The sequence below is a fragment of the Stenella coeruleoalba genome, assembly GCF_951394435.1.
Source record: "Stenella coeruleoalba genome assembly, chromosome: 7".
NCBI lineage: Eukaryota > Metazoa > Chordata > Mammalia > Artiodactyla > Delphinidae > Stenella > Stenella coeruleoalba.
In genome coordinates, this window is record NC_137153.1 from 80227052 (window position 1) to 80253496 (window position 26445).

At 34.5% G+C, this 26445-nt stretch overlaps 1 protein-coding gene and 1 pseudogene across 7 annotated transcripts in view; one reads left to right on the forward strand and one right to left on the reverse strand.

Moving 5' to 3' along the window:
* Window positions 1–26445, forward strand: part of VPS13A (vacuolar protein sorting 13 homolog A) — a 244162-nt gene that overhangs the window by 74771 nt on the left and 142946 nt on the right. For all 6 annotated transcript variants that reach the window (XM_079927399.1, XM_079927403.1, XM_079927398.1 and 3 more), the window contains exons 23-26: window positions 14300–14438; window positions 15031–15112; window positions 16340–16494; window positions 17018–17174. In XM_079927399.1, coding sequence (XP_079783525.1) covers window positions 14300–14438; window positions 15031–15112; window positions 16340–16494; window positions 17018–17174 — 533 coding nt within the window. The remainder of the gene's footprint in view (window positions 1–14299; window positions 14439–15030; window positions 15113–16339; window positions 16495–17017; window positions 17175–26445) is intronic.
* Window positions 24331–24910, reverse strand: LOC307189374 (translation machinery-associated protein 7-like; annotated as a pseudogene). The gene has a single exon. The product of its transcript is annotated as a translation machinery-associated protein 7-like (transcript).

Genomic DNA, 26445 nt, shown 5'->3' on the forward strand with positions numbered 1-26445 from the left:
CCATATCAGCTTCACAGACTGGAATTCTACCCATTGTTAAACAATAATACCCCACTCTGTCCTCCCCGAAGTCCATGGCAGTCATCATTCTGTGTTATGTCTCTATGAATTTGACTACTCTAGGTACCTCATGTAAGTGGAATCGTACAATATTTCTCCTTTTCTGCCTGGTTTATTTCACATAGCATAAGGTCTTCATGTTGACCCATGTTGTAGTGTATGTCAGAATTTCATTTTTTTTAAGGCCTAATTCCATTGCATGTATATATCATATATTATCCATTCATGGGTTAATGGACATTTGATTGTTGTAATAATGCTGCTGTGAATATCAGTATACAGATATCTATTGGAGTCCCTGCTTTAAATTTTGGGGGGTATATATCCAGAAGTGGAATTGCTGGATTATTCTATTTTTAATTTTTTGAGGAACTGTCCTGCTGTTTTCCATAGCAGTTGCACCATTTTATATTCCCATCAGCAATTCACAGGGGTTCCAAATTCTCTTACCTTTTCACCAACACTTGTTATTTTCTCCCTTTCAAAAAAATAATAGCCATCCTAACAGGTGTGAAGTAGTATTTAATTATAGTTTTGAATTGCATTTTCTAATGATTAGTGATGTTGAGCATATTTTCATGTTCTTATTGGCAATTTATATATTTCTTTAGAGAAATGTCTGTTCAGGTCCTTTGCCCACCTTTTAATTAGGTTGTTTGTGTTGTTAAGTTGGAGGTTTGGTTTTTTTAAAATATTTTCCTGGATATTAACTTCTTACCAGATAAAATGATTTGCAAATATTTTCTTTCTTCTTGTGGATTGTCTTATTTATCACTCTTGATAGCGTCCTTTGATGCACAAAAGCTATGAATTTTGATTAAGTTTAATTTATCTTTGTTGCCTGTGCTTTTGTTGTCATATCTAAGAAATTATCACCAAATCCAGTGTTTTTCCTGTATATTTTTTTCCAAAGAGTTTTATACTGTTAATGCTTAGGAAACCTTTTTGAGTTAATTTTTGGATGTGTTGTAAGGTAAGGATCCAGCTTTATTCTTTTGCATGTGGATGTGTAGTTTTTTTTCAGCACCATTTGTTAAAAAGACTGGCCTTTCCCTATTGAATAGTCTTGACACCCTTGTTGAAAATCATTTGACCATATATGTGATGGTTTATTTCTGGGCTTTCTGTTCTGTTCCCTTGGTCTCTGTGTCTGTCTTCATGCCAACACTACACTGTTTTGATTCCTGTAGCATTGTAGTAACTTTTGAAATCAGGAAGCATGAGTCATCCAACATTAATCTTTTTCTATATTGATTGGGTGATTTGGGGTCCTTTGAGATTCCTTTTGAACTTTAAGATGGATATTTCTATTTTTAACAACAGGTATCATTGAGATTTTGATATGGATTGCATTGAATCTGCAAATGTTTTCAGTAGTGACATCTTAACATCAGGTCTCCCAATACATGAATACAAGATGTCTTTCCATTTACCTGTGTCTTTTAAAATTTCTTTCAGCATTATTTTGTAGTTTTCAGTGTATGTCTTTTTCTTCCTTGGTTAAGTTTATTCTTTTTGATACTATTATAAATGGAATTGTTTTCTTAATTTATTTGTTGGTTAATAGAAACTCAATTGATTTTTCCAAGTTGATTTTGTATCCTGAAACTTGGATGAATTTGTTTATTAGTTCTAACATTTTTTGTGTGTGTGGAATTGTTACAGTTTTCTACATATACGACCACTTCATGTTAGAACAGAGGCAGTTTTACTTCATCCTTTCCAATTTGGATACCTTTTTTTTTCTCTTTGTTGCCTGATTACTCTGGCTAGAATTTCCAATATTATGTTGAATACAAGTAATTTAAGTGGGCATCCTTTATTTTGATCATAGAGTAAAAGCTTCTAGTCTTTTGCATGGAGTGTGCTATGTGTGGTTTCTTCATATATGACCTTTATTATTTTGAGGTAGTTTCCTTCTATTTCTAGTTTTTGAGTGTTTTTATTATGGAAACGTGTTGCATTTTCCAGATGCTTTTTCTTCATCAGTTGAGATGATCATGTGTTATTTTGTCCCTTCATTTTGTTAATGTGGTGTATTACACTGATTTGTTTTCATATGTTGAACCATTCTTCCGTTCCAGGGTTAAATCCTGGGTGATGGGTGATGGTGTATAATCTTTTTAATATGCTGTTGAATTTTGTTTGCTCGTGTTTTTTTGGAGATTTTTGCATCAGTGTTTGTAAGGGATATTGGTCTGTAGTTTTCTTTTCTTGTATTATCTTTGTCTGGTTTTGGTATCAGAGTAATGCTGTCCTTAAAATGAGTTAGGAAGTATTCCTTTCTTTTTAGTTTCCAGGAAGAGTTTGAGAAAAATTTGTGTTAATTCTTTAAATGTTTGGTGGAACTCACTCATGAAATGTTGTGAGATTTTTGATTACTGATTCACTCTGCATATTAGTTATAGGTCTATCTAGATTTTCTGTTCCTTCAAAATTCAGTGTTGATAGATGTGTGTTTCTAGGAATTTGTCCACTTTATTTAGGTTATCCAATTTGTTGGCATAAAATCCTTCCTTTTTCTGTAGGATTGATAGTGATATCCACACTATCATTTCTGATTTTAGTTGAGTCTTTTCTGTCTTTATCTCCATCTACCTAAAGGTTCTTTAGTTTTGTTCATCTTTTTGAAGAACAAACTCTTTTGTTGATTTTTTTTCAATTATTTTTCAATTCTCTATTTTCTCTCTCTCTGCTCTAATCTGTATTTCCTTACTTCCGCTAACTTTTGGTTTAGTTTGCTCCTTTTTAGTTCTTTAAGGCATGAAGTTAGGTTGCTGATTTGAGATCTTTCTTTTTCAATGTAAGTGTTTATAGCTATAAATTTCCCTCAGCACGGTTTTTGCTGTATGCTATAAATTTTGGTATGTTGTGTTTTCATTTTCAGTTGTCTCAAGATATTTTTTTATTTCCGTGGCGATTTCTTCTTTGACTCATTAACAGTAAATGTGTTAATTTCTACATATTTGTAATTTTACATTTTTCATTCTGCTGTTGATTTCCATTTTCATTCCATTGTGATTAGAAAGGATGCTTTTTATTCAATCTTTAAAAAATTTTTGACTCTTGCTTTATGACCTAAAATTCGGTCTATCCTGGAGAATATTCTATGTGCATGTATGAAAAAATGTGTATTCTGCTGTTGATGGAGGAGTGTTTTGTTTATGTTTGTTGACAGTGTTGTTCTAGTCCTCTATTTCCGTATTGATCTTTTTTCTGGTTGTTCTATCAGTTATTGAAAGTGGGGTATTGAAGTCTCATGTTATTGTAGAGCTATTTCTTCCCTCAACTCTGTCAATATTTCATATATTTTTGAGCTCTGATGTTTGGTGCATATATGTTTCTAATTGTTATATCTTCTTGATGGAGTGACTTTTTATTAAATAATGTCTTTTGTCTCTTGTAACAGGTTTTGACCTACTGTCTGGTTTGACTGATACTATAGCCATTCCTGCTTTCTTTTGGATATTATTTGCATAGAATATCTTTCACTTTCAAACTATTTGTGTCCTTAGATCTAAAGTCAGTCTCTTGCAGACATATAGTTTGATCGTTTTTTTTTTTAAATTCATTCTGTCAATTTATATCTTTGTGAAGTTTAAACCATTATGTTTAAAATAAATACTGATGGGGAACAAATTAATTTTGTCATTTTGTTATTTACTTTCTGTATGTCTTATAGCTTTTTGTCCCTTTTTTCCTCTGTTATGGCCTTCGTTTGTGTTTAGTTGATTTTCTGTTCTGACATGTTTTGTTGCCCTTCTCTTTTCCACATATGCACGTTCTATAGATATTTTCTTTTTAGTTATCATGGAGATTACCTATAACATTGTAAAGTTGACAATTTTTTAAAAATTGACACCAACTTAACTTTAATTGCATACAAAAACTCTACTATTTACTGCTCCACCCCCTCCATTTTATGTCATTGATGTCACAAGTTATATCTTTATTATATATTGTACCCATTAGCACAGATTTATATTTTCTAAATCCTGAAGAAAATAAAAGGTGAAGTTAAAAAATCACAAAAAAAAACACAATACTTGATTTTATATTTATCGTGTGTTTGCTTTTACCGAGATCTTTATATTTTATTGTTAGCTGACTGATACTTTGAGCCCAGTATCCTAAATATAGAAGTCTGTTAAATTAGACTGGACTAGTTAGCTGATTTAGTCCTAGTTTAAGACCGTAGCTAGCCCTTTCACCTTTTCTTTCCACCAGTAATTTTTCTCTCCCTTGCAAGCATTGAAACCTCAGCCACAGATCTATTTTAAAATTTAAAGAAAGACACATCTAACAACTACCAAACAATCTAAGTGAAATTGTTACTAGAGAGGCAAGAAGAGAATACTCATATAGCAGTGCTCAAGGTTTTGTGGCTCAAGTATGGATGGAAGGGATAGTAGGAAGTAGTGATAGCCTGGTCTTTTTCCCATATGCTATGTTGCAGACCCGGTTCATACTACTTACTGTTGTCACCATGTGAAAGGAAGAGACCTAAGAGAAACCTACACGCCTTCTTTTTTTTTTTTTTTTTTTGCCTTTCAAATTATAGGACTCAATTCTCTAGAAAACATTGTGCAGTTTACTCTCATTCTCTTAGACTTCCTTATTCAAGAATATCAAACTGGGACTCTGAGTGTCTTAAAGCAGAGGAATGCCAGGAATTTGGTTTGAGAAAGAGAAGAGGAAAGAAAACCATTCTATACATTTTGCTGTTGTTTACAATCAAGCATTAGGTATAGGTTAATTTTAGACACGCTTAGGTTCTTTGGCTTCCTTCCCAAATGTCCTCCTGCCTACTTACTATTGTCTGATATTTCTTTTAAAGTTTGTCAGTATGTGAGAAAGGACAAAGATGTATGTAATTTCCTGTTGCAAACATGTTTACGAATAGATTTTTTTTCAGCATTTTATACTTAAATACGCTAGAATCTAGGATGTTACAGGGTACCAGAAAAAAGTGATATTACTCTGAGAGAAGAAATGGCTAACTTCCCTTGCTTTAGATTGCTCTAGTCTATGATTAGGGAGAATTTACCTCCAGTAATGTAGGGAATATGCATAGCCTAGCAGGAATTAAAACAGTTGGTTAAAATGTCTATATATAGACAGATAATGGAATGCAAGAGTATGAGAGATTAATCCAGTGTAACAGTCAGCAAACTTTTTCTTTAAAGGGCCAGATATTAAATGTTTTAGGCTTGAAGTTGCATTGTCTGTCACAACTACTCAACTCTGCTATATTAGCATGAAAGCAGCTATAAACAGTACATAGTAACTGGGCATAGCTGTATTCCAGTTAATACTTTATTTACAGAAATAAGCAGCAGGCTGGATTAATCCATGGCCATATTTTGCCAAACTCTGGTTCAGTGCGTTACACCCAGACGCAACGAATAAAGGCAGAAGACACCAGGAAAGCCTTCTCTACTAGTATTCTTATGATACTAAAATGGCTATAAGTTAGGACCAGAAAATTGTGCCGAAAACAATCACAAGCAGAAGCTATAATGATTTAGAAAGATGAAATCTGAGAAGCATTTGATTTCAGTTTTGTAAGTTGTGAGCAATATAAAGTGGATATGACATTATATAAAGTCCTGGAACTCTACAAGTATCAGGCAACTTCCTTTGAAGTTTGAGCTTAAAAAGTTTAAGGCAGATAAAAGGAAATCCTCTGTTATTTGGTAGGTATTATTTTGGCACCTGTCATCCTCAGGTTGTTAAGCTGGCATATTTAAAGAAATTGAAAAGTTTAGGTACATTAATGAGACAGATCTATAATATGTAACTGTTAAATTAGGATGTATGGGATTAGTTACAAATACTTAGGTTACTGGAGGTAAAAGAAAGCTTATAATTTTCTCAAGTAATTCAGGTATATTTTTAGCAGTCATTGTGTGTGATTGAAAAAGTAAGTTAAAATGCAGGGATAAAAATGGTGAACGAAAACTTATTCTCTCTTTGATGTCAGTCTCTTTTAAAATCATTATTACTTTTTAAAGACTTTCTTCATATTGCAGCAGTTTTAGTGTCACAAAAAAGTTGATAGGAAGCTACAGAGATTGCCCATACACCCCCTGCATCCACCCATGCATAGCCTTCCCCTTAACAACATCCCCCACCTAGTGGTACATTTGTTAGAATTGATAAACCGACATTTACACATCATAATTACCCAAAGTCTATAGTTTACCTTATGGTTCACTCTTGGTGTTGTACCTTGAATGGGTTTGGACAGATGCATAATATGTAGCCATAATTGTGGTATCATATAGAGTATTCTTACTGCCCTAGAAATCTTCTATTCATCCCTCCCCTGTCACACTCAAGCCCTAGCAAGCACTGATCTTTTTATTGTGTCCATAGTTTTCCCTTTTTCAGAATGTCATATAGTTGGAATTAGAGAAGAGGAAGCCTTTTCACATTGACATCTTTCACTTAGTAATATGCATTTAAGGTTCCTCCCTGTCATTTCATGACTTGAGAACTCATTTTTTTTTAGTGCTGAATAATATTCCATTATCTGATGTATCACAGTTTATCCATTACCTACTGCAGGACATCTTGGTTGCTTCCAAGTTTTGGTGATAAAATTGGAATATAAAATTTTTGTGGATAAACTTGATTCATATAAAATTATGAGTAAAGCTGTTATAAACATGCATGTGCAGGTTTTTGTGGGGACATAACTTTAAATTCCTTTGGGTAAATATCAAGGAGCACAATTGCTGGGTCATATGGTAAGAGTATCTTTAGTTTTCTAAGAAACTTCCAGACTGTCTTCCAAAGGGGCTATACCCTTTTGCATTTCAGTCAGCAGTAATTGTGAGTTCCTGCTGCTCCACATCCTTGCCATTATTTGGTGGTGTCAGTATTCCTGATTTTGGTTATTATAGTAGGTGTGTAGTACTATCTCATTATTCTTATTTTGATTTGTATTTCTCTGATTATACATAATGTGGAACATCTTTGCTTATTTGCTATCTATGTATCTTATTTGATGAGGTGTCTGTTAAGATTTTTGGTCCATTTTTCAACTAGATTGTCTTCTTATTATTCAGCTTTAAGTATTCTTTGAGAGCTCTACCCACCACCAGTACCTACCATCAGGAAACTTGCACAAGCCTCTTAGATAGCCTCATCCACCAGAGGGCAGACAGCAGAAGCAAGAAGAACTACAATCCTGCAGCCTGTGGAACAAAAACCACATTCACAGAAGGATAGACAAAATGAGAAGTCAGAGGGCTATGTACCAGATGAAGGAACGAGATAAAACCCAGAAAAATAACTAAATGAAATGGAAATAGGCAACCTTCCAGAAAAAGAATTCAGAATAATGATAGTGAAGATGATCCAAGACCTCGGAAAAAGAACAGAGGCAAAGGTCGAGAAGATGCAAGAAATGTTTAACAAAGACCTAAAAGAATTAAAGAACACTTAGAAGAATTAAAGAACAAACAAACAGAGACGAACAATACAATAACTGAAATGAAAAATACACTAGAAGGAATTAATAGCAGAATAACTGAGGCAGAAGAACGGATAAGTGACCTGGAAGACAAAATGGTGGAATTCACTGCCGTGGAACAGAATAAAGAAAAAAGAATGAAAAGAAATGAAGACAGCCTACGGCCTAAGAGACCTCTGGGACAACATTAAATGCAACAATTCGCATTATAGGGGTCCCGAAGGAGAAGAAAGAAAGGACCTGAGAAAATATGAGAAGAGATTATAGTCAAAAACTTCCCTAACATGGGAAAGGAAATAGCCACCCAAGTCCAGGAAGCGCAGAGAGTCCCAGGCAGGATAAACCCAAGGAGAAAAATGCCGAGACACATAGTAATCAAATTGACAAAAATTAAAGACAAAGAAAAATTATTGAAAGCAGCAAGGGAAAAATGAAAAATAACATACAAGGGAACTCCAATAAGGTTAACAGCTGATTTCTCAGCAGAAACTCTACAAGCCAGAAGGGAGTGGCATGACATATTTAAAGTGATGAAAGGGAAGACCTACAACCAAGATTACTCTACCCGGCAAGGATCTCATTCAGATTCTACGGAGAAATCAAAAGCTTTACAGACAAACAAAAGCTAAGAGAATTCAGCACCACCGAACCAGCTCTACAACAAATGCTAAAGGAACTTCTCTAAGTGGGTAACACAAGAGAAGAAAAGGACTTACAATAACAAACCCATAACAATTAAGAAAATGGTAATAGGAACATACATAACGATAATTACCTTAAACGTGAATGGATTTAATGCTTCAAACAAAAGACACAGGTTTGCTGAAGGGATACAAAAACAAGACCCATATATATGCTGTGTACAAGAGACCCACTTCAGACCTAGGGACACATAAAGACTGAAAGGGGATGGAAAAAGATATTCCATGCAAATGGAAATCAAAAGAAAGCTGGAGTAGCAATACTCTTATCGGATAAGATAGACTTTAAAATAAAGAATGTTACAAGAGACAAGGAAGGACACTACATAATGATGAAGGGATCAATCCAAGAAGAAGATATAATAATTATAAATATATATACACACAACACAGGAGCATCTCAATATATGAGGCAACTGCTAATAGCTATAAAAGAGGAAATAGACAGTAGCACAGTTATAGTGGGGGACTTTAACACCTCAGTTACACCAATGGACAGATCATCCAAACAGAAAATTAATAAGGAAACACAAGCTTTAAATGACACAGTAGACCAGATGGATTTAATTGATATTTATAGGACATTCCATCCAAAACCAGCAGATTACACTTTCTTCTCAAGTGTGCACGGAACATTCTCCAGGTTAGAGCATATCTTGGGTCACAAATCGCCTCAGTAAATTTAAGAAAATTGAAATCAAATCAATTATCTTTTCTGACCACAACACTATGAGATTAGAAATAATTACAGGGAAAGAAATGTAAAAAACAGAAACACATGGAGGCTAAAGAATATGTTACTAAATAACCAAGAGATCACTGAAGAAACCAAAGAGGAAGTCAAGAAATACCTAGAGACAAATTACAATGAAAACACGACGATCCAAAACCTATGGGATGCAGCAAAAGGAGTTCTAACAGGGAAGTTTATAGCAATACAAGCCTACCTCAAGAAACAAGCAAAATCTCAAACAATCAAACCTTACACCTAAAGGAACCAGAGAAAGAAGAACAATCAAAACCCAAAGTTAACAGAAGTAGAGAAATCATAAAGATCAGAGCAGAAGTAAATGAAATAGAAACCGATTAGCAAAGATCAATAAAACTAAAAGCTGGTTCTTTGAGAAGATAAAACAAAATTGATAAACAATTAGCCAGACTCATCAAGACAAAGAAGGAGAGGACTCAAATCAATAAAATTAGAAATGAAAAAGGAGAAGTTACAACAGACACCGCAGAAATCCAAACCTTCCTAAGAGATTACTAAAAGCAACTCAATGCCAATAAAATGGACAACCTGGAAGAAATGAACAAATTCTTAGAAAGGTATAACTTTCCAAGACTGAACCAGGAAGAAACAGAAAATATGAACAGACCAATCACAAGTAATGCAATTGAAACTGTGATTAAAAATCTTCCAACAAACAAAAGCCCAGGACCAGATGGCTTCACAGGTGAATTCTATCAACCATTTAGAGAAGAGCCAACACCCATCCTTCTCAAAGGCTTCCAAAAAATTGCAGAGGAAGGAACACTCCCAAACTCATTCTATTCTATGAGGCCACCATCACCCTGATACCAAAAAGCAGACAAGATCCTAGAAAAAAAGAGAATTACAGACCAATATCACTGATGAATATAGATGCAAAAATCCCCAACAAAATACTAGCAAACAGAATCCAACAACACATTAAAAGGATCATACACCATCATCAAGTAGGATTTATCCCAGAGATGCAAGGATTCTTCATCATACACAAATTAATCAATGTGATACACCATATTAACAAACGGAAGAATAAAAACCATATGATCATCTCAGTAGATGAAGAGAAAGCTTTTGACAAAATTCAACACCCAGTTATGATAAAAACTCTACAGAAAGTAGGCATAGAAGGAACCTACCTCAACATAATAAAGGCCATACATGAGAAACCCACAGCAAACCTCATTCTCAATGGTGAAAAACTGAAAGCATTTACTCTGAGATCAGGAGCAAGACAAGGATGTCCACTCTCGCCACTATTATTCAACATAGTTTTGGAAGTCCTAGTCATGGCAATCAGAGAAGAAAAAGAAATAAAAGGAATACAAATTAGAAAAGGGGAAGTAAAACTATCACTGTTTGCAGATGACATGATACTATACATAGAGAATCCTAAAGATGCCACCAGAAAACTACTAGAGCTAATCAATTAATTTGGTAAAGTTGCAGTATACAAAATTAATGCACAGAAATCTCTTGCATTCCTATACACTCATGATGAAAAATCTGAAAGAGAAATTAAGGAAACACTCCCATTTACCATTGCAACAAAAAGAATAAAATACCTAGGAATAAACCTACCTAGGGAGAAAAAGGACCTGTATGCAGAAAACTATAAGACACTGATGAAAGAAATTAAAGATGATTCAAACAGTTGGAGAGATATACAATGTTCTTGGATTGGAAGACTCAATATTGTGAAAATGACCATACTACCCAAAGCAATCTCCAGATTCAATGCAATCCCTATCAAATTACCAATGGCATTTTTTACAGAACTAGAACAAAAAATATTAAAATTTGTAATGGAGACACAAAAGACCCCGAATAGCCAAAGCAGTCTTGAGGGAAAAAAACGGAGCTGGAGGAATCAGACTCCCTGACTTCAGACTATACTACAAAGCCACGGTGATCAAGACACTATGGTACTGGCACTAAAACAGAAATATAGATCAATGGAACAGGATAGAAAGCCCAGAGATAAACCTACGCGCCTATGGCCACCTAATCTATGACAAGGGAGGCAAGGATATACAGTGGAGAAAAGACAGTCTCTTCAATAAGTGGTGCTGGGAAAACTGGACAGCTACATGTAAAAGAATGAAATTAGAACACTCCCTAACACCATACACAAAAATAAACTCAAAATGGATTAGAGAGCTAAATGTAAGACTGGGCACTGTAAAACTCTTAGAGGAAAAATTAGGAAGAACACTCTTTGACATAAATCACAGCAAGATCTTTTTTGATCCATCTCCTAGAGTAATGGAAATAAAAACAAAAATAAACAAGTGGGACCTAATGAAACTTAAAAGCTTTTGCACAGCAAAGGAAACCTGAAAGAAGATGAAAAGACAACCCTCAGAATGGGAGAAAGTATTTGCAAATGAGTCATCAGACAAAGCATTAATCTCCAAAATATATAAACAGCTCATGCAGCTCAATATTAACAAAGAAACAACCCAATCCAAAAATGGGCAGAAGACCTAAATAGACATTTCTCCAAAGAAGACATACAGATGGCCAAGAAGCACATGAAAAGTTGGTCAACATCACTAATCATTAGAGAAATGAAAATCAAAACTACAATGAGGTATCACCTCACACCAGTTAGGATGGCCATCATCAGAAAATCTACAAACAACAAATGCTGGACAGGGTGTGGAGAAAAGGGAACCCTCTTGCACTATTGGTGGGAATGTAAATTGATACAGCCACTATGGAGGACAGTATGGAGGTTCCTTATAAAACTAAAAATCGAATTATCATATGACCCAGCAATCCCACTACTGGGCATATACCCAGAGAAAACCATAATTCAGAAAGATACATGCACCCCAATGTTCATTGCAGCACTATTTACAATAGGGAGGTCATGGAAGCAACCTAAATGCCCATCGACAGACGACTTGATAAAGAAGATGTGGTACATATATACGGTGGAATATTACTCAGCCATTAAAAGGAACGAAATTGGGTCATTTGTAGAGACGTGGATGGATCTAGAGACTGTCATACAGAGTGAAGTAAGTCAGAAAGAGAAAAACAAATATCGTATATTAACGTATATATGTGGAACCTAGAAAAATGGTACAGGTGAGCCGTTTTGCAGGGCAGAAGTAAAGACCCAGATGTAGAGAACAAATGTATGGACACCAAAGGGGGAAAGTGGCGGGGGGTGGGGATGGGATGAATTGGGAGATTGGGATTGACATGTATACACTGATGTGTATAAAATGGGTAACTAATAAGAACCTGCTATATAAGAAAATAAACTTAAAAAAATTTTTTTTGAACTTTTTGGATAATAGTCCTTTATGAGTTCTATCTTTTGCAAATATTTTCTCCCACTCTGTGGCTTGTCTTCTAAATCTCTTGGCATTGTCTTTTGTAGAGCAGAAGTTTTTAATTTTTTTGGCCCCGGCATGTGGGGTCTTAGTTCCCCGAACAGGGATCAAACCTGTGCCCTCTGCAGTGGAAGTGTGGTGTCTTAACCACTGGACTGCCAGGGAAGTCCCAGAAGTTTATAATTTTAACCAAATCCAGTTTATGAATTATTTTTTTCATAAATTGTGCCTTTGTGTTGTATCTAAAAAGTGATCATCTAAAAAGTATCTAAAAAGGTCATCTAAGTTTTCTTTGATTTATCTTTTTGGAGTTTTATAGTATTGCATTTTAAATTTAGGTCTGTGATCCACTTTGTATTAGCTTTTGTGAAGGGTGTAAGGCCTGTCTGAATTAATTTTTGCATGTGGATATTCATTTATTCCAGCACCATTTGTTGAAGAGAATGTCTTTGCTCCATTATTTTGCCTTTGCTCCTTTGTCAGCGATTCAGTAGACTGTATTTATGGAGGTCTGTATCTGCACTCTCTGTTCTGTTCCATTGTTCTCTTCCATTGATCTGTTTGTCTATTCTTTTGCCAATAGCACAGCGTCTTGCTTACTGTAGCTTTACAGTAAGTCTTGAGTCAGGGAATATCAACCCTCCAACCTTGCTCTTCTTCAGTATTACGTTGGCTATTCTGGGTCTTCTGCCCCTCCATTTAAACTTTAGAATCAGTTTGTCAATATCCATTAAATTACTTGATGGGATTTTGATTGTGATTGCATGGAATCTATATAGATCAGTTTGGGATGAGCTGACATCTTGACAGATTGAATCTTCCTACCCTTAAATGTGGAATATTTCTTCATTTATTTAGTTCTTAATATATTATCAGAGTTTTACAGTTTTCCTCTTACAGATGTTGTATTTATTTTGTTAGATTTATACCTAAGTATTACTTTCTTGGGGTGCTAATGTAAATGGTATTGTATTTTTAATTTTAGATTATACTTGTCCATTGTTGGTATATAAGAAAGTAATTCACTATTACATATTAACCTCATATCCTACAACTTTGCTGTATTGGCTTATTAGTTTCAGGAATTTTTTTCTAGATAATTTACACAGATGATCGTGTCGTCTGTGAACAAAGACAGTTTTATGTCTTCTTTATCAATCTGTATGCTTTTTGTTTTCTTTTCTTGGCTTACTGCATTTAAGGACTTCCAGTGTGATGTTGAAATGGAGTGGTGAGAGGGATATCTTTGTTTTGCACCTAATCTTAGTGGGAAAACATTGAGTTTCTCACTGTTAAGTATGATGTTAGTTGTAAGTTTTTCAAAGATATTCGTCATCAAGTTGAGGTAGTTCTTCTTTGTTCTAGTTTACTGTGAGTTCTTATGGTGAATGGGTATTGGATTTTGTTACATGCATCTACTTATATGATTTTGATTTTTCATTCAGATCTGATTTCTAAACCTGGTTTTAAATATATAATCTCTTGGACAAGTTATTTGTACCTGCCAACCTTAGTTTCCTGATAGGAACCATGTACATATGTACACATTTCTTTCTTATAAGAAACAGCGAGCAGAAATAGGTTGTCTCCCTCCTATTAGGTTGTGAGAATTATTTATGATAATGCATATCAAGTGTTTTCCTTAATGCCTGTCTGTAGTAAACACTTCATAAATAGTGATTGTCAATTGGCATTGGCAAAATAGCAGAGGGATAGTAAACATAATAATAATAGAAAATAAGCCTTTGAAAAATAATGATGTTAGTTCAGCTGATGAGATTGGTTAATAAGGTAAAATGATGGGAATTTGACTGTAGATTGTGAGATAATTTGTCCCATGGACTGTGTAGATAATATTTAGTACTTAAAATCACATTTTATTATTCTTAGATAATTTAAGATGAACAGTCATCTTTTTATAATGATTTCTGTCTTTTTGAAACAGATTCAAGATTTTTGGAAACTTACCACTGATTTCTTTACGAATCTCAGATAAAAAACTGCAAGGGATATTGGAATTGATTGAAAGCATCCCAAAACCCCCACCTGCAACTGAAGTAAATGTCCCTGTCAAACCATTTCAGGTAATGTATTTTCAAAATTAATGAAAGCACGAGTTAAAAAAGAAAATTCCACAAACAGTATTTGTAACAGCCACAGAAATTTTGGGTAAAACAATTCAATTCATTGTGAATAGACTTTTTAAATTACATACTGAAAGACAGAATGATGAAATAGTAAAAGGTGCAAATAGTAAACAAAAGAATGAAATAATAAGTCTACCTTTCTTCACTTTTCCAGTCCCTCTCCTCAATGGTTAACTACTGCTTCTCTAGTTTTTTGAAAATGTTTATAGCACATACTAATACACACACATAGAAACATGCATGTCTCTCTGCGTATACGTATGATTATAACAGTTCTGATTAACTGATTATAACAGTTCTGCAATTTGTATTTAGCCTTGAAATTGTAAAAGCACTTCTTTAAATCTACATTTTACAAATTAACTTTCTAATTCAGGCTGGATTTTTTTCCAGTTAATTCAGATTGAGGTGTGTGTGTGTGTGTGTGTGTATATGTGTGTGTGTGTGTGTATGTATGTGGTCAGAATTGTCTTAGAACGTATAATAAAAGTCTGTGTGCTAACTGACAGTGAATTAACTTTCCTTCCAGATTCAAAGATCCACTTCTTTGGGAACATCACAGATTTCACAGAAAAAGTTTTCTTCTTTGGAAATTCCATGTGTTGAAGATGGTAAAATGAAACTACTTTAGGAAATTTTCCTTGTTATAAATATATTATGAAAAAAATTTTGAGACCACATAAAAACTTTCAGGCAATAGCAGATATTTGCATATTATCCACAAAATTTCACTAAAATTCCTTTAAAACAGTGTAATTTGGATGTTCCTTAAAGTTGCTTTTGCAGTGGGATTTTTTTTGGTATATAAAAGTTGAACCCCATAATCACAGGGACCACTAGCAAATTAATCATCTTTATCCTTTGTGATCTAAGAGACCCCATGAAACTTTGTGTCTAATTTATAATGTGTTACTTAGCTTTTGGAGATCTTCATTATAGTAATTTTTTTTTTTACACTTCCTTTTTTGTTATTAAAGGAAAAAAAAATCAAGCCTTAATACCTTCATTAACGTATGAAAACTGGTAAATACTTTGTTATGAAATACATGCTTTTTTGGCTGCATTAGAAAGAAAAATAAATGTATTTTTCTATTTTTAAAACTTTAAAAATTGTAAATGTTAAACAACAGAAATTGCCATGTTGATCCTCAGTTTTCTAGAGAATGTTTTCCTTTCTGTGTAGTGACCAGGGTGGGTGGGGAGGGGGAGGAAATGTTGTTTGTGAGATCATCTACCCTAAAATTCAATTTTATGTTCTTAGGGATATACTTAGATGATTTTAGTTTCCTTTAAACCTTCTTTTAATGGTTTTACTAGATTTTGGGTCCATTTAAATAGCATGTTGTAGAAATTTACTATCATATATATATTCCTATATAGTCATACATACGTGAAGTAGTGCTTGATCTTAGTTTCTCCATTCAAATTTTAGGGCCTGCCTTCTACTTTTAATATTGCAGTGTTTGTAACTAAGTCCTGTTTACCTGTTTCCAGGTAGAGTGAGCATATTAGTGTGTTCCTTTCAGTATTCATCATGTATGTAATAATTGGCATTGGCATTTGCTATGAAATTTTCTTTAGCAGTTTTTAGTATCTTAATTTTAAAGATGATGTTCATTAAGCTAAAGATTGTATTTTGTAATTTTCCATACATTTTGTTGTTAAGAATGTTATTTTTTCACATGTAATCTTTACATTCTTTTCTATTTATTTTTGACCTTACATTCAATTTTTTGAAATAGTGTTTTAGTGTTCATATTTATTTCAGAAAAATTATTAGAATGTTATTATTAAATCAGTCATTTTGATTATTGACTTAAATGTTCTATGGTATTTAGATTCAGATGAGGAGTTTTTTGATGCCCCATGTAGTCCCTTGGAAGAGCCTCTTCAACCTCCATCTAGAATTAAAAGTCCTCAACAAGAAAAGCTTCAAAAGCCAGATTGTTCAAAAAATATGACTGAATATAAAATAAGATTTGAAGTGCCAGAGGTATGCATTGTATGTACTATGGTAAAATTAATATGGCTTATTTAAATTGTCAGTCATTTCTACTATTCACAGCTCATTTATATAGTCTCATTACTAATAGACAGTGTTGTTTTCATCCTATTTAAACTCAATCCAGATGTTACCTTGTGGTTCTCCCTCCCCTTTCTTAATTAATTAATCTTAAGATTAATTTCCTTAATCAATAATTAAAGGTTTGGCCACCCTCACCTTTTGAGAGGGACCACATTCTGCCTGTGGAATGTGTATCTCTCTAAATAAATCTGCTTTCACTTAAAAAAAAGAATTAAGAGTTTAGAGGTATTGTTGTTATTCAGTATATATTTATTGAAAATAATTTGTACAATGTGTGTATTGTATATGTGTGTGTATAAAATCTCTCCTAAATTTAAATATGTGTCATTTATACTACACGTATACCTCACATATCCATATATAGCCACCATCAATATAAACAATTTTTTTGTTTTAGGTAGTCGTAGTTTCTTTTTTCTTTCTTTTCCAGGTTTTGATTCAATTCTGTCACCTTGTTGGAGATTGTGAACTACCTGTGGTAGAAATTAATGTCTTGGGATTGGGCACAGTCATTGAGCTTCGAACATTTGATTTGAAAGCAAATGCCTATTTGAAAGAGGTCTGCTTAAAATGCCCAGAATATTTTGGTAAGAATCTCTGTTTTAAAAAACTAAATTAATTAATTTTACTGTTTGATTACCTTCTGGAGATAAATTCTCTAGGTGCTTAGTCAGTACATATGATAAAATATTATCAAAGAAATGTGTTAGTCTTCAACTTTCATATTATACTTTGGAATCTTAAGGTGTAGACTAGAGAGAAAATGAAGACAATTTTTCTCATTAAGGAAAATGGTTTAATTTTAAGTCTACTTAACTGAATACTAAAATACTGAATAAGTTTCCTATTGATACTGTAACAATTTACCACAGATTTATTAAAGTTCTGTATATCAGATGTCTGACACAAGTCTCAGTGTGAAAAAATCAAGCTGTCAACAGGACTTCTTTTTTGGAGGCTGTAGGGGAATATCTATTTTCTTGCTCACTCAGGTGTTGGCAGAATTTAGTTGTATATGGTTTAAGTCTGTTTTCTTGCTGCCTATAAGGTGAGGATTGGCCTTAGCTCCTACAGGCCTCTCTAGGTCCTTGCACTAATTTTTTTTTATATCCCAGAACCATTATGGGGTGTTAGATCCTTCTCATGCTGTAATCTCTCTAACCTTTTCTTCTACCTTTTTCTTCCACTCTAAAAAACTAAGGTAATTAGATTTGGTGCATTTGGACAATTGAGGATAATTTCCCCTTAATCTTAACCTTAATCATCTCTGTAATGTTACATTTACCATATGAAATAACATATTCTCAGGTTTAGGGGGATTAGAGCATGGACATCCTTGTGGGAGGGGTGTGTAAATATTCTGCCTACCACAAACAATTTATATCCCAAATCCTAACATAAATTATATGATATCTTAGAAAATGTTTCTGTTTGCTTTGGCAGGCTTTTAGAAGAGTTTTTTGGTTTTTTTTCCCTCCTTTACATTTTGAGGTTTTTCCTTGAAACATAATTCTGAATGGTTCATGAATTCCATCAGAATATTAAGAAAAACTATTCACTTCCAATTGGGGTGCTTTTTATTTCTTTTTCTTGCCTGATTGCTTTGGCTAGGACTTCCAATACTATGTTGAACAAAAGTGGCAAAGTCAGCATCCTTCTCTTCTTGATCTTAGAGGAAAAGCTTTCAGCTTTTCACTGTTGAGTAGTATATTAGCTGTGGGCTTGTCATAGATGGCCTATTATTATGATGATACATTTCGTCTATTCCCACTTTGTAGAAAGCTTTTATATTAAATGGATGTTGAATTTTGTCAAATGCTTTTTCTGCATCTATTGAGATGATCATATGATTTTTATCCTTCATTTTGTTAACATGGTGTATCATGTTGATTGATTTGTGGATGTTGAACTGCAACATCCTTGGAACAAATTCCACTAGATCTTGGTGTTTGAGCCTTTTAATATAGTATCGAATTTGGTTTGGTAATATTTTGTTGAGGATTTTTGCATCTGTATTCATCAGGAATATTGGCCTGATGAATATTCTTTTCTTGTGGCGTCCTTGTCTGGTTTTGGTATCAGGGTAATGCTGGCCTCGTAAAATAAGTTTGCAGATGTTTCCTCCTCTTCTATTTTTTTGGGAAGAGTTTCAGAAGGATTGGTATTAATTCTTTTTAAATGTTTGATAGAATTCACCAGTGAAGCCATCTATTCCTGGACTTTTTTTTGTTGGGAGGTTTTGATTCGATCTCCTTAGGACTTATTGCTCTATTCAGACTTATTTGTTCATGATTCTGTCTTGGAAGGTTGTATGCTTCTAGAAATTTATCCATTTCTTCTAGGTTGTCCAATTCGTTAACATATAAAAATATCCATGCTAGTCTCTTATGATCCTTTAAATTTATGTGGTATCATGTGTCACATCTCCTTTTTCATAACTGATAATATTTATTTGAGCCCTCTCTCTTTTTCATGGTGAATCTAGCTAAAGGTTTGTCAATTTTGTCTTTTCAAAGAATCAGCTCTTTAGTTTAATTGATCTTTGCTGCTGTCTTTTGGTTTCTATTTCATTTATTTCTCCTCTCTTCTTTGTTATTTTTTACTTCTAACTTTGGGTTTTGTTCTTTTTTTTGCCTAATTTCTTGATGTGTAAACAGTAATTTTGTTTATTTGAGGTTTTTCTTGTTTCTTAAAGTAGACATCCATGCTTTTCTCTTCTAGAACTGCTTTTGCTGCATCCCGTAAATTTTGGTATGTTGTATTTCTTCTTTTTTTTTTTTTTTTGGCTGCGTTGGGTGTTCGTTGCTGTGTGTGGGCTTTGTCCAGCTGCGGCGAGTGGGGGCTACCCTTCCTTGTGTTGTGCAGGCTTCTCACTGCCGTGGCCTCTCCCACCGCGGGGCGTGGGCTCTAGGCATGTGGGCTTCAGCAGTTGTGGCTCATGGGCCCAGTAGTCGTGGCTCACGGGCTCTAGAGCACAGACTCAGTAGCTGTGGCACATGGGCCTAGCTGCTCTGCGGCAGGTGGGATCCCCCCTGGACCAGGGCACGAACCCACGTCCCCTGCATTGGCAGGCGAATTCCCAACCACTGAGCCACCAGGGAAGCCCCCTGGTATGTTGTATTTCTATTTCCATTTGTCTCAAGGTATTTTTTAATTTCTCTTTTGATTTATTAATTGACCCAATAGTAAAACTGTCACTATTGCAGAAGACACGATATTATATGTACAAAAACTCTAAAGACTCCACCAAAAAAACTGTTGGAACTAATCAACACATTCATTAAAGTTGCAGGATACAAAGTCAACATACTAAAATCTGTTGCATTTTTATACACTAATAACAAACTATCAGGAAAGAGAAATTAAGAATACAACACCATTTACAATTGACTCAAAAAGGACAAAGTACCTAGGAATAAATTTAACTGAGGAGGTAAAAGACCTATCCACTGAAAGCTATAAGACATTGATGAAAGAAATTGAAAAAAACACAAATAAACAGAAAGATATTCTGTGCCTCATGGGTTGGAATAATTAATGCTGTTAAAATGTATATCCTACCTAAGGCAGTTTACAAATTCCATGCAGTCTCTATGAAAATACCAATGACATTTTTCACAGAACTAGAACAAGAAACTCTGACATTTGTGTGGAACCGTGGGAGACCCGAATAGCCAAAACAATCTTGAGAAAGAAGAACAAAGCTGGAGACATCATGAGCCCTGATTTCTAACTATATTACAAAGCAATAGTAATCAAAACAGTATGGTACTGGCATAAAAACAGACACATCAATTAGTGGAACAGGGTAGAGAGCCCAGAAATAAGCCCACATATCTGTGATCAATTAATTTATGACAAAAGAGCCAAGAATATATGTTTAGGAAAGGGTAACTTTTCAATAAATGATGCTGGTAAAACTGGACAGCCACATGCAAAAGAATGAAAATGGACTACTGTCTTACACCATAAATAAAAATTAACTCATAATGAATTAAAGATGTGAATGTAAGACCTAAAACCATGAAACTCCTAGAAGAATACATAAGCAGTAAGCTTCTTGACATTGGTCTTTGTGATGATTATTTTGGTTCTGATTCCCAAAAGGGAACAAAAACAAAAATAAACAAATGTGACTACATCCAACTAAAAAGCTTCTGCGCAGCACAGGAAACCGTCAACTAAATGAAAAGCCAGTCTATGAAATAGTGTTATGTAATTGCAATTCGTATATCTGATATAAGGTGTTAATATCTAAAATAATATAAAAAACTCAGACAACTCAATAGGGAAAAAAACAAACAAACAAAAATGGACAGAGGATCTGAATAGGCATTTTTTCCAAACAAGACATACAACTAGCCAACAGGTTCACGAAAAGATGCTCAACTCACTAATCATCAGGGTAATGCAAATCAAAACCATGAGATATAACCTCATACCTGTTAGAATGGCTATTATCAAAAAAACAAGCAATAGAAAGTGTTGGTGAGGATGTGGGAAAAGGGAACCCTTGTGCTTTGTTGATGAGAATGTAAATTGGTGCAGACACTATGGAAACTAGTATTAAAGTTCCTCAAAAAGTTAAAAATAGAATTACCATCTGATCTGGCAATTCCACTTCTGAGTATTTATTTGAAGAAAGCAAAAACGCTCACTTGATAAGATATGTGCACCCTCATGTTCATTGCAGCATTACTGACAATAGCCAAGATATGGAAGCAACCTAAGTGTCCATTAATGGGTGAATGGATAAAGATGTGCTGTCTGTTGGGTTGGCCAAAAAAATTCATTCGGGTTTTTCCATAAGAGCTTATGGAAAAACCCAAACGAAGTTTTTGGCCAGCCCAGTAGATACCATCGAATGCTACCCAGCCATTAAAAGGAATGAAATCTTGCCATTTGTGACAACCATGAATGGACCTTGAAGGCATTATGCTAAGTGAAATAAGTCAGAGAAAGATAAATATGGTATGATCTTGCTTATATGTGGAATCTAAAAAAAAAAAAACCAACCAAGGTAGTACAGAGAACAGATTGGTCGTTGCCATAGGTGGGGGGGGGGGGTGGTGCAGAAAATGGGTGAAGGGGGTCCAGAGACACAAACTTCCAGTTATAAAGTAAGTCATAGAGATGTAAAGTACAGCATGGTGACTGTAGTTAATAATACTGTTTTGCATATTTGAAAGTTGCTGAAAGAGCAAATCTTAAAAGTACTCATCACAAGAAGAATTTCTAAGTAAGTGTGAGGACAGATGTTAACTAAACTTATTGTGGTGATCATTTCACAATGTATATTAATATGGAGTCACGTTGTACACCTGGAACTAATATAATGTTTTATGTCATTTATACCTCAATTAAAGGAAAAGACAAACTATTCACTAGTTTAATTTCATTATATTCCTTTTTAGCATAAGAACATTATTATGTGTAGAGATGACATTAAAACTATTTTAATAGACTTTATTTTTAGAGCAGTTTTTCATTCACTGCACAGTTGAGCAGATGATAGAGATTTAACATATATCCCCTGCACCTACACAGGCATAGCCTCTCACATTATAAATATTCTCCACCAGAGTGATACATTTGTTGCAGTTGATGAACCTACATTGACACACTACACCCAAATTCTATAGTTTACTTGGTTCAGCTTGGTGTTGTGCATTCTAAGGGATTTGAACAAATGTATAATGACATGTATCCAATATTACAGTATCGTACACAGTAGTTTCACTGCCCTAAAAGCCCTCTGTGATCCATCTATTCATCCTTTCCTGTCATCCCTCAATCCCTGGCAACCACTCATCTTTTTACTTTGTCCATAGTTTTGCCTTCTCCAGAAAGTCATATAGTTGGAATTATATACCATCTAGCTTTTCCAGACTGGCTTCTTTCAGTTACTAATATGTATTTAAGTTATCTCTATGTCTTTTCATGACTTGATAATTCATTTCTTCTTAGCACTTAATACACTGTGTGATTTACCACAGTTTACCCATTCAAGTACCAGAGGATGTGTTGGTTGCTTCCAAGTTTTGCCAGTTCTGAGTAAAGGTGCAGTAAACATCCATATGCCGGTTTTTGTGTGGACATAAGTTTTCAGTTTCTTTGGATAAATACCAAGGAGCACAACTGTTGAGTCTAATATAAGTGTATGTTTAGTTTTATAAGAAGCTCTCGAACATTCTCCAAAGTGGCTGTACCTTTTAGCATCCTCATCAGTAATGAAGAGAGTTCCTGTTGCTCCATATCCTCACTAGTGTTTGGTGTCAATGGCCTGGATTTTGAGCATCCTAATAAGATGTGTAGTGTATCTTACTGTTGTTTTAATTTAATTTCCTTGATGATAACATGTAGAACATCTTTTCATATGTTTATTTGCCATCTGTATATCTTCTCTGGTGAGGTCTCTGTTAAATTCTTTGGCCTGTTTTTTAAATTGTATTGTTTGTTTCCTTGTTGAATTTAAAGAATTCTTTGTATATTTTGGATAACAGTCCTTTATCATATGTGTCTTTTGCAAATATTTTCTTCCAGTCTGTGGCTTGTCTTTTCATTCTCTTATAGTCTTTTGCAGAGAAGAATTTTTATTTCTAATGAAGTCCAGTTTATTGATTCTTCCTTTCCTTGATCATGCCTTTGGTGTTGGATCCTAAAAAGTCATTACCGGGCTTCTCTGGTGGTGCAGTGGTTGAGAGTCTGCCTGCTGATGCAGGGGACACGGGTTTGTGCCTCGATCCGGGAAGATCCCACATGCCGCGGAGCAGCTGGGCCCATGAGCCATGGCTGCTGAGCCTGCGCGTCTGGAGCCTGTGCTCCGCAACGGGAGAGGCCACAAAAGTGGGAAGCCCGCGTACCGCAAAAAAAAAAAAAAAAAAGTCATTGCTAATCCAAGAATGTCTAGATATTCTCCCATATTCTTGAAATTTTATAGTTTTGTATTATATATATAGATGCATCATCCATTTTGAGCTGATTTTTGTGAAGGGTGGTTTTTTGTGTGTGGATATCCATTTAGTCCATCAACATTTGTCAAAAAGACTGTCTTTCTCCATTGTATTGCTTTTGCTGTTTAGTCCAAGATCAATTGAGTATATTTAGGGAAGTCTATTTCTGGACTCTCCGTTGTGTTCTATTGATCTGTTTTGTCTGTTCTTTTGTCAGTACCACAGTGCCTTGATTACTGTAACTTTATAGCAAGTTCTAAAATCAGGTAGTGTCAGTCCTTCAACTTTGTTCTTCTCCTTTAATATAGATCCTCCTCAACTTTCGATGGTATTATGTCACAACAAACCATTGTAAGTTGAAAATATTCTAAGCTGAAATGCATTTAATTCCCCTGATTTACTGAACATCGTAGCTTAGCCCAGCATACTTTAAACATCCTCAGAACACTTATTTAGCCTACAGTTGAGCAATATCATCTAACACAAAGCCTATTTTATCATGAAGTGATGAATATCTCATATAATTTATTGAATACTGTACTGAAAGTGAAAATCAGTATGGTTGTAAGGGTACAGTAGTTGTAAGTTTATCAGCTTTTTTTTTGTTTGTTTTGTTTTTTGGTTTTTTTCACAAAAGTTTATTCTTAAATGTACAATAGGTTCCAAGACAACACTTCATTCCAGCTATAGGTGGCAACAGATGTTACGGCAGGGAATCCAGATGTTTAATCCAGATGTTTAAACAGGAATGGAACTAAGGATCATCATTGCCTCAGGCACAAGGAACAGCTTACTTTTTGCCAGATTTCTAAATTCCACCTGTGGCCAGGGGGCTTTTCCCCGTGGCCTTTGCTTTTAGCTCCTCAAGTTTCTTTTGCTCCTCCTTCTGTTTCTGCTTGAATGCCTATCTTCCTTGTCCATCTCCTTGGCTTGCTTCTTGGGCTGCTTCAGGGGCTTCTTCTCACCACCTTCACAGCCCGACATGGCACCTGCCGCCCCTTCCCCAGACCCTGCCACCAGATGTGGATATAAGTTTTTTTACCATCATGATACAAACCATCTTAAGTTGGGGACCGTCTGTATTGTCTTAGGTGTTCTGGGTCTTTTGCCTCTCCTTATGAAATTTAGAATCAATTTGTCAGTATACATGAATTGGTTCCTGGAATTTTGATTGGTATTGCATTGAATCTATAGATCGGGTTGGGAATAACTGACATCTTGGAACTGTTGAGTCTTCCTATCCTTGAACATGGATCATTTCTCCATATATTTGGATTCTTGAACTCTAAACACTAATTAGAGTTTTGTAGTTTTCCTCATAGAGGTCTTGTGCATATTTTATTAAATTTTTTTGCCTAAGAATTACATTATTGGGGTGCTAATGTAAATGAAAATTGTGTTTTTAATTTCAAATTCCACTTTGTCCTTTATTGGTATATAGGAAAGCCGTTGACTTGTATCCTGCAACCTTACTATAATGACATACTAGTTTGAGTTTTTTTATTGTTGATTCTTTTAGATTTTGTGCATATATGATCATGTAATCTGTGAACAGTTTTATGTCTTCCATCCCAGTCTGCATCCTAGTCTGTATACCTTTTATTTCTTTTCTTCTCTTATTGTATTTGGTAAGACCTACATTACAATGTGAAAATGGGTGGTAAGAGGGGAAGGACATCCTTACTTGTTCCTTAGTGTGAAAGCTTTGAGTTTCTCACCATTATGATGTTAGCTGTAGGTTGTTTGAAGATACTCTTTATCAAGTTGAGGAAGTTCTCTTTTATTCCTAGTTCACTGGGAGCTTTTATCATGAGTGGTTGTTGGATATTGTCAGATGCCTTTTCTGCATCAATTTATATGATCATGTGGTTTTTCTTCTTTAGCCTATGGATGTGATAGATTATGTCAGTTGATTTTTGAATGTTGAACCAGCCTGTTATCTTGGGATAAATCCTACTTGGTCATGGTGCATAATTTTTTCCACTGTTGGATTTAATTTGCTATTATTTTGTTGAAGATTTTTGCATCTGTGTTAATGAAAATTCCTGTCCTGTAGTTCTCTTCTTCCCTTCTTCCTCCTTTCCCCTGTTTTTTTTGTTTTGTTTTGTTTTGGTCTGTGTGTTTGTGTGTGTAGTTTTGGTATTAGGGTAATTCAGGCTTCATAGAATGAGTTAGGAAGTATTTTCTGTTTCTATAGTCTGAAAGAGATTGTACAGAATTGGTATAGTACCTTCCTTAAATGTTTGTTAACATTCACTAGTGAACCCATCTGGGCCTGGTGCTTTCTGTTTTGGAAAGGTATTAATTATTGACTTAATTTCTTTAATAGATATTCAGTTTGTTTATTCCTGTGTGAGTTTGACAGGGTATGTCTTTCAAGGAATTGTTCCATTTTATTAGGTTATCAAATTGGCGGGCAGAGTTGTTCATAGTATTTCTTTACTCTTTTAATGTGCATGATACCTATAGTGATGTCCTCTGTTTCATTTCTGATACTAGTAATTTGTGTTCTCTTTGTTTTTCCTAAGTTAGCCTGGTGAGATGTATAACTTTGTTGATTTTTTTCAGAGAACCACTTTTGGTTTCTTTGATTTTCTCTAATGATTTCTTGCTTTTGGTTTCATTGATTTCTGATCTAATTTTAATTATTTCTTTACTTTTGCTTGCTTTGGATTTGTTCTCTTCTTCTTTTTCTAGTTTCCTAAGATGTGGAAGCATAGACAATTGATTTTAAATCTTCTTTTCTAATATATTCATTCAATGCTATGTTTCCCTCTAAGTGCAGCTTTCACTATAGCCCACAGATTTTGATTAGGTGTGTTGTCATTTTTATTCAGTTCCAAGTGTTTTTTAATTCTTTCTTTAAGATTTCTTTTTTGACTTAGGTGTTACTTAGAAGTGTGTT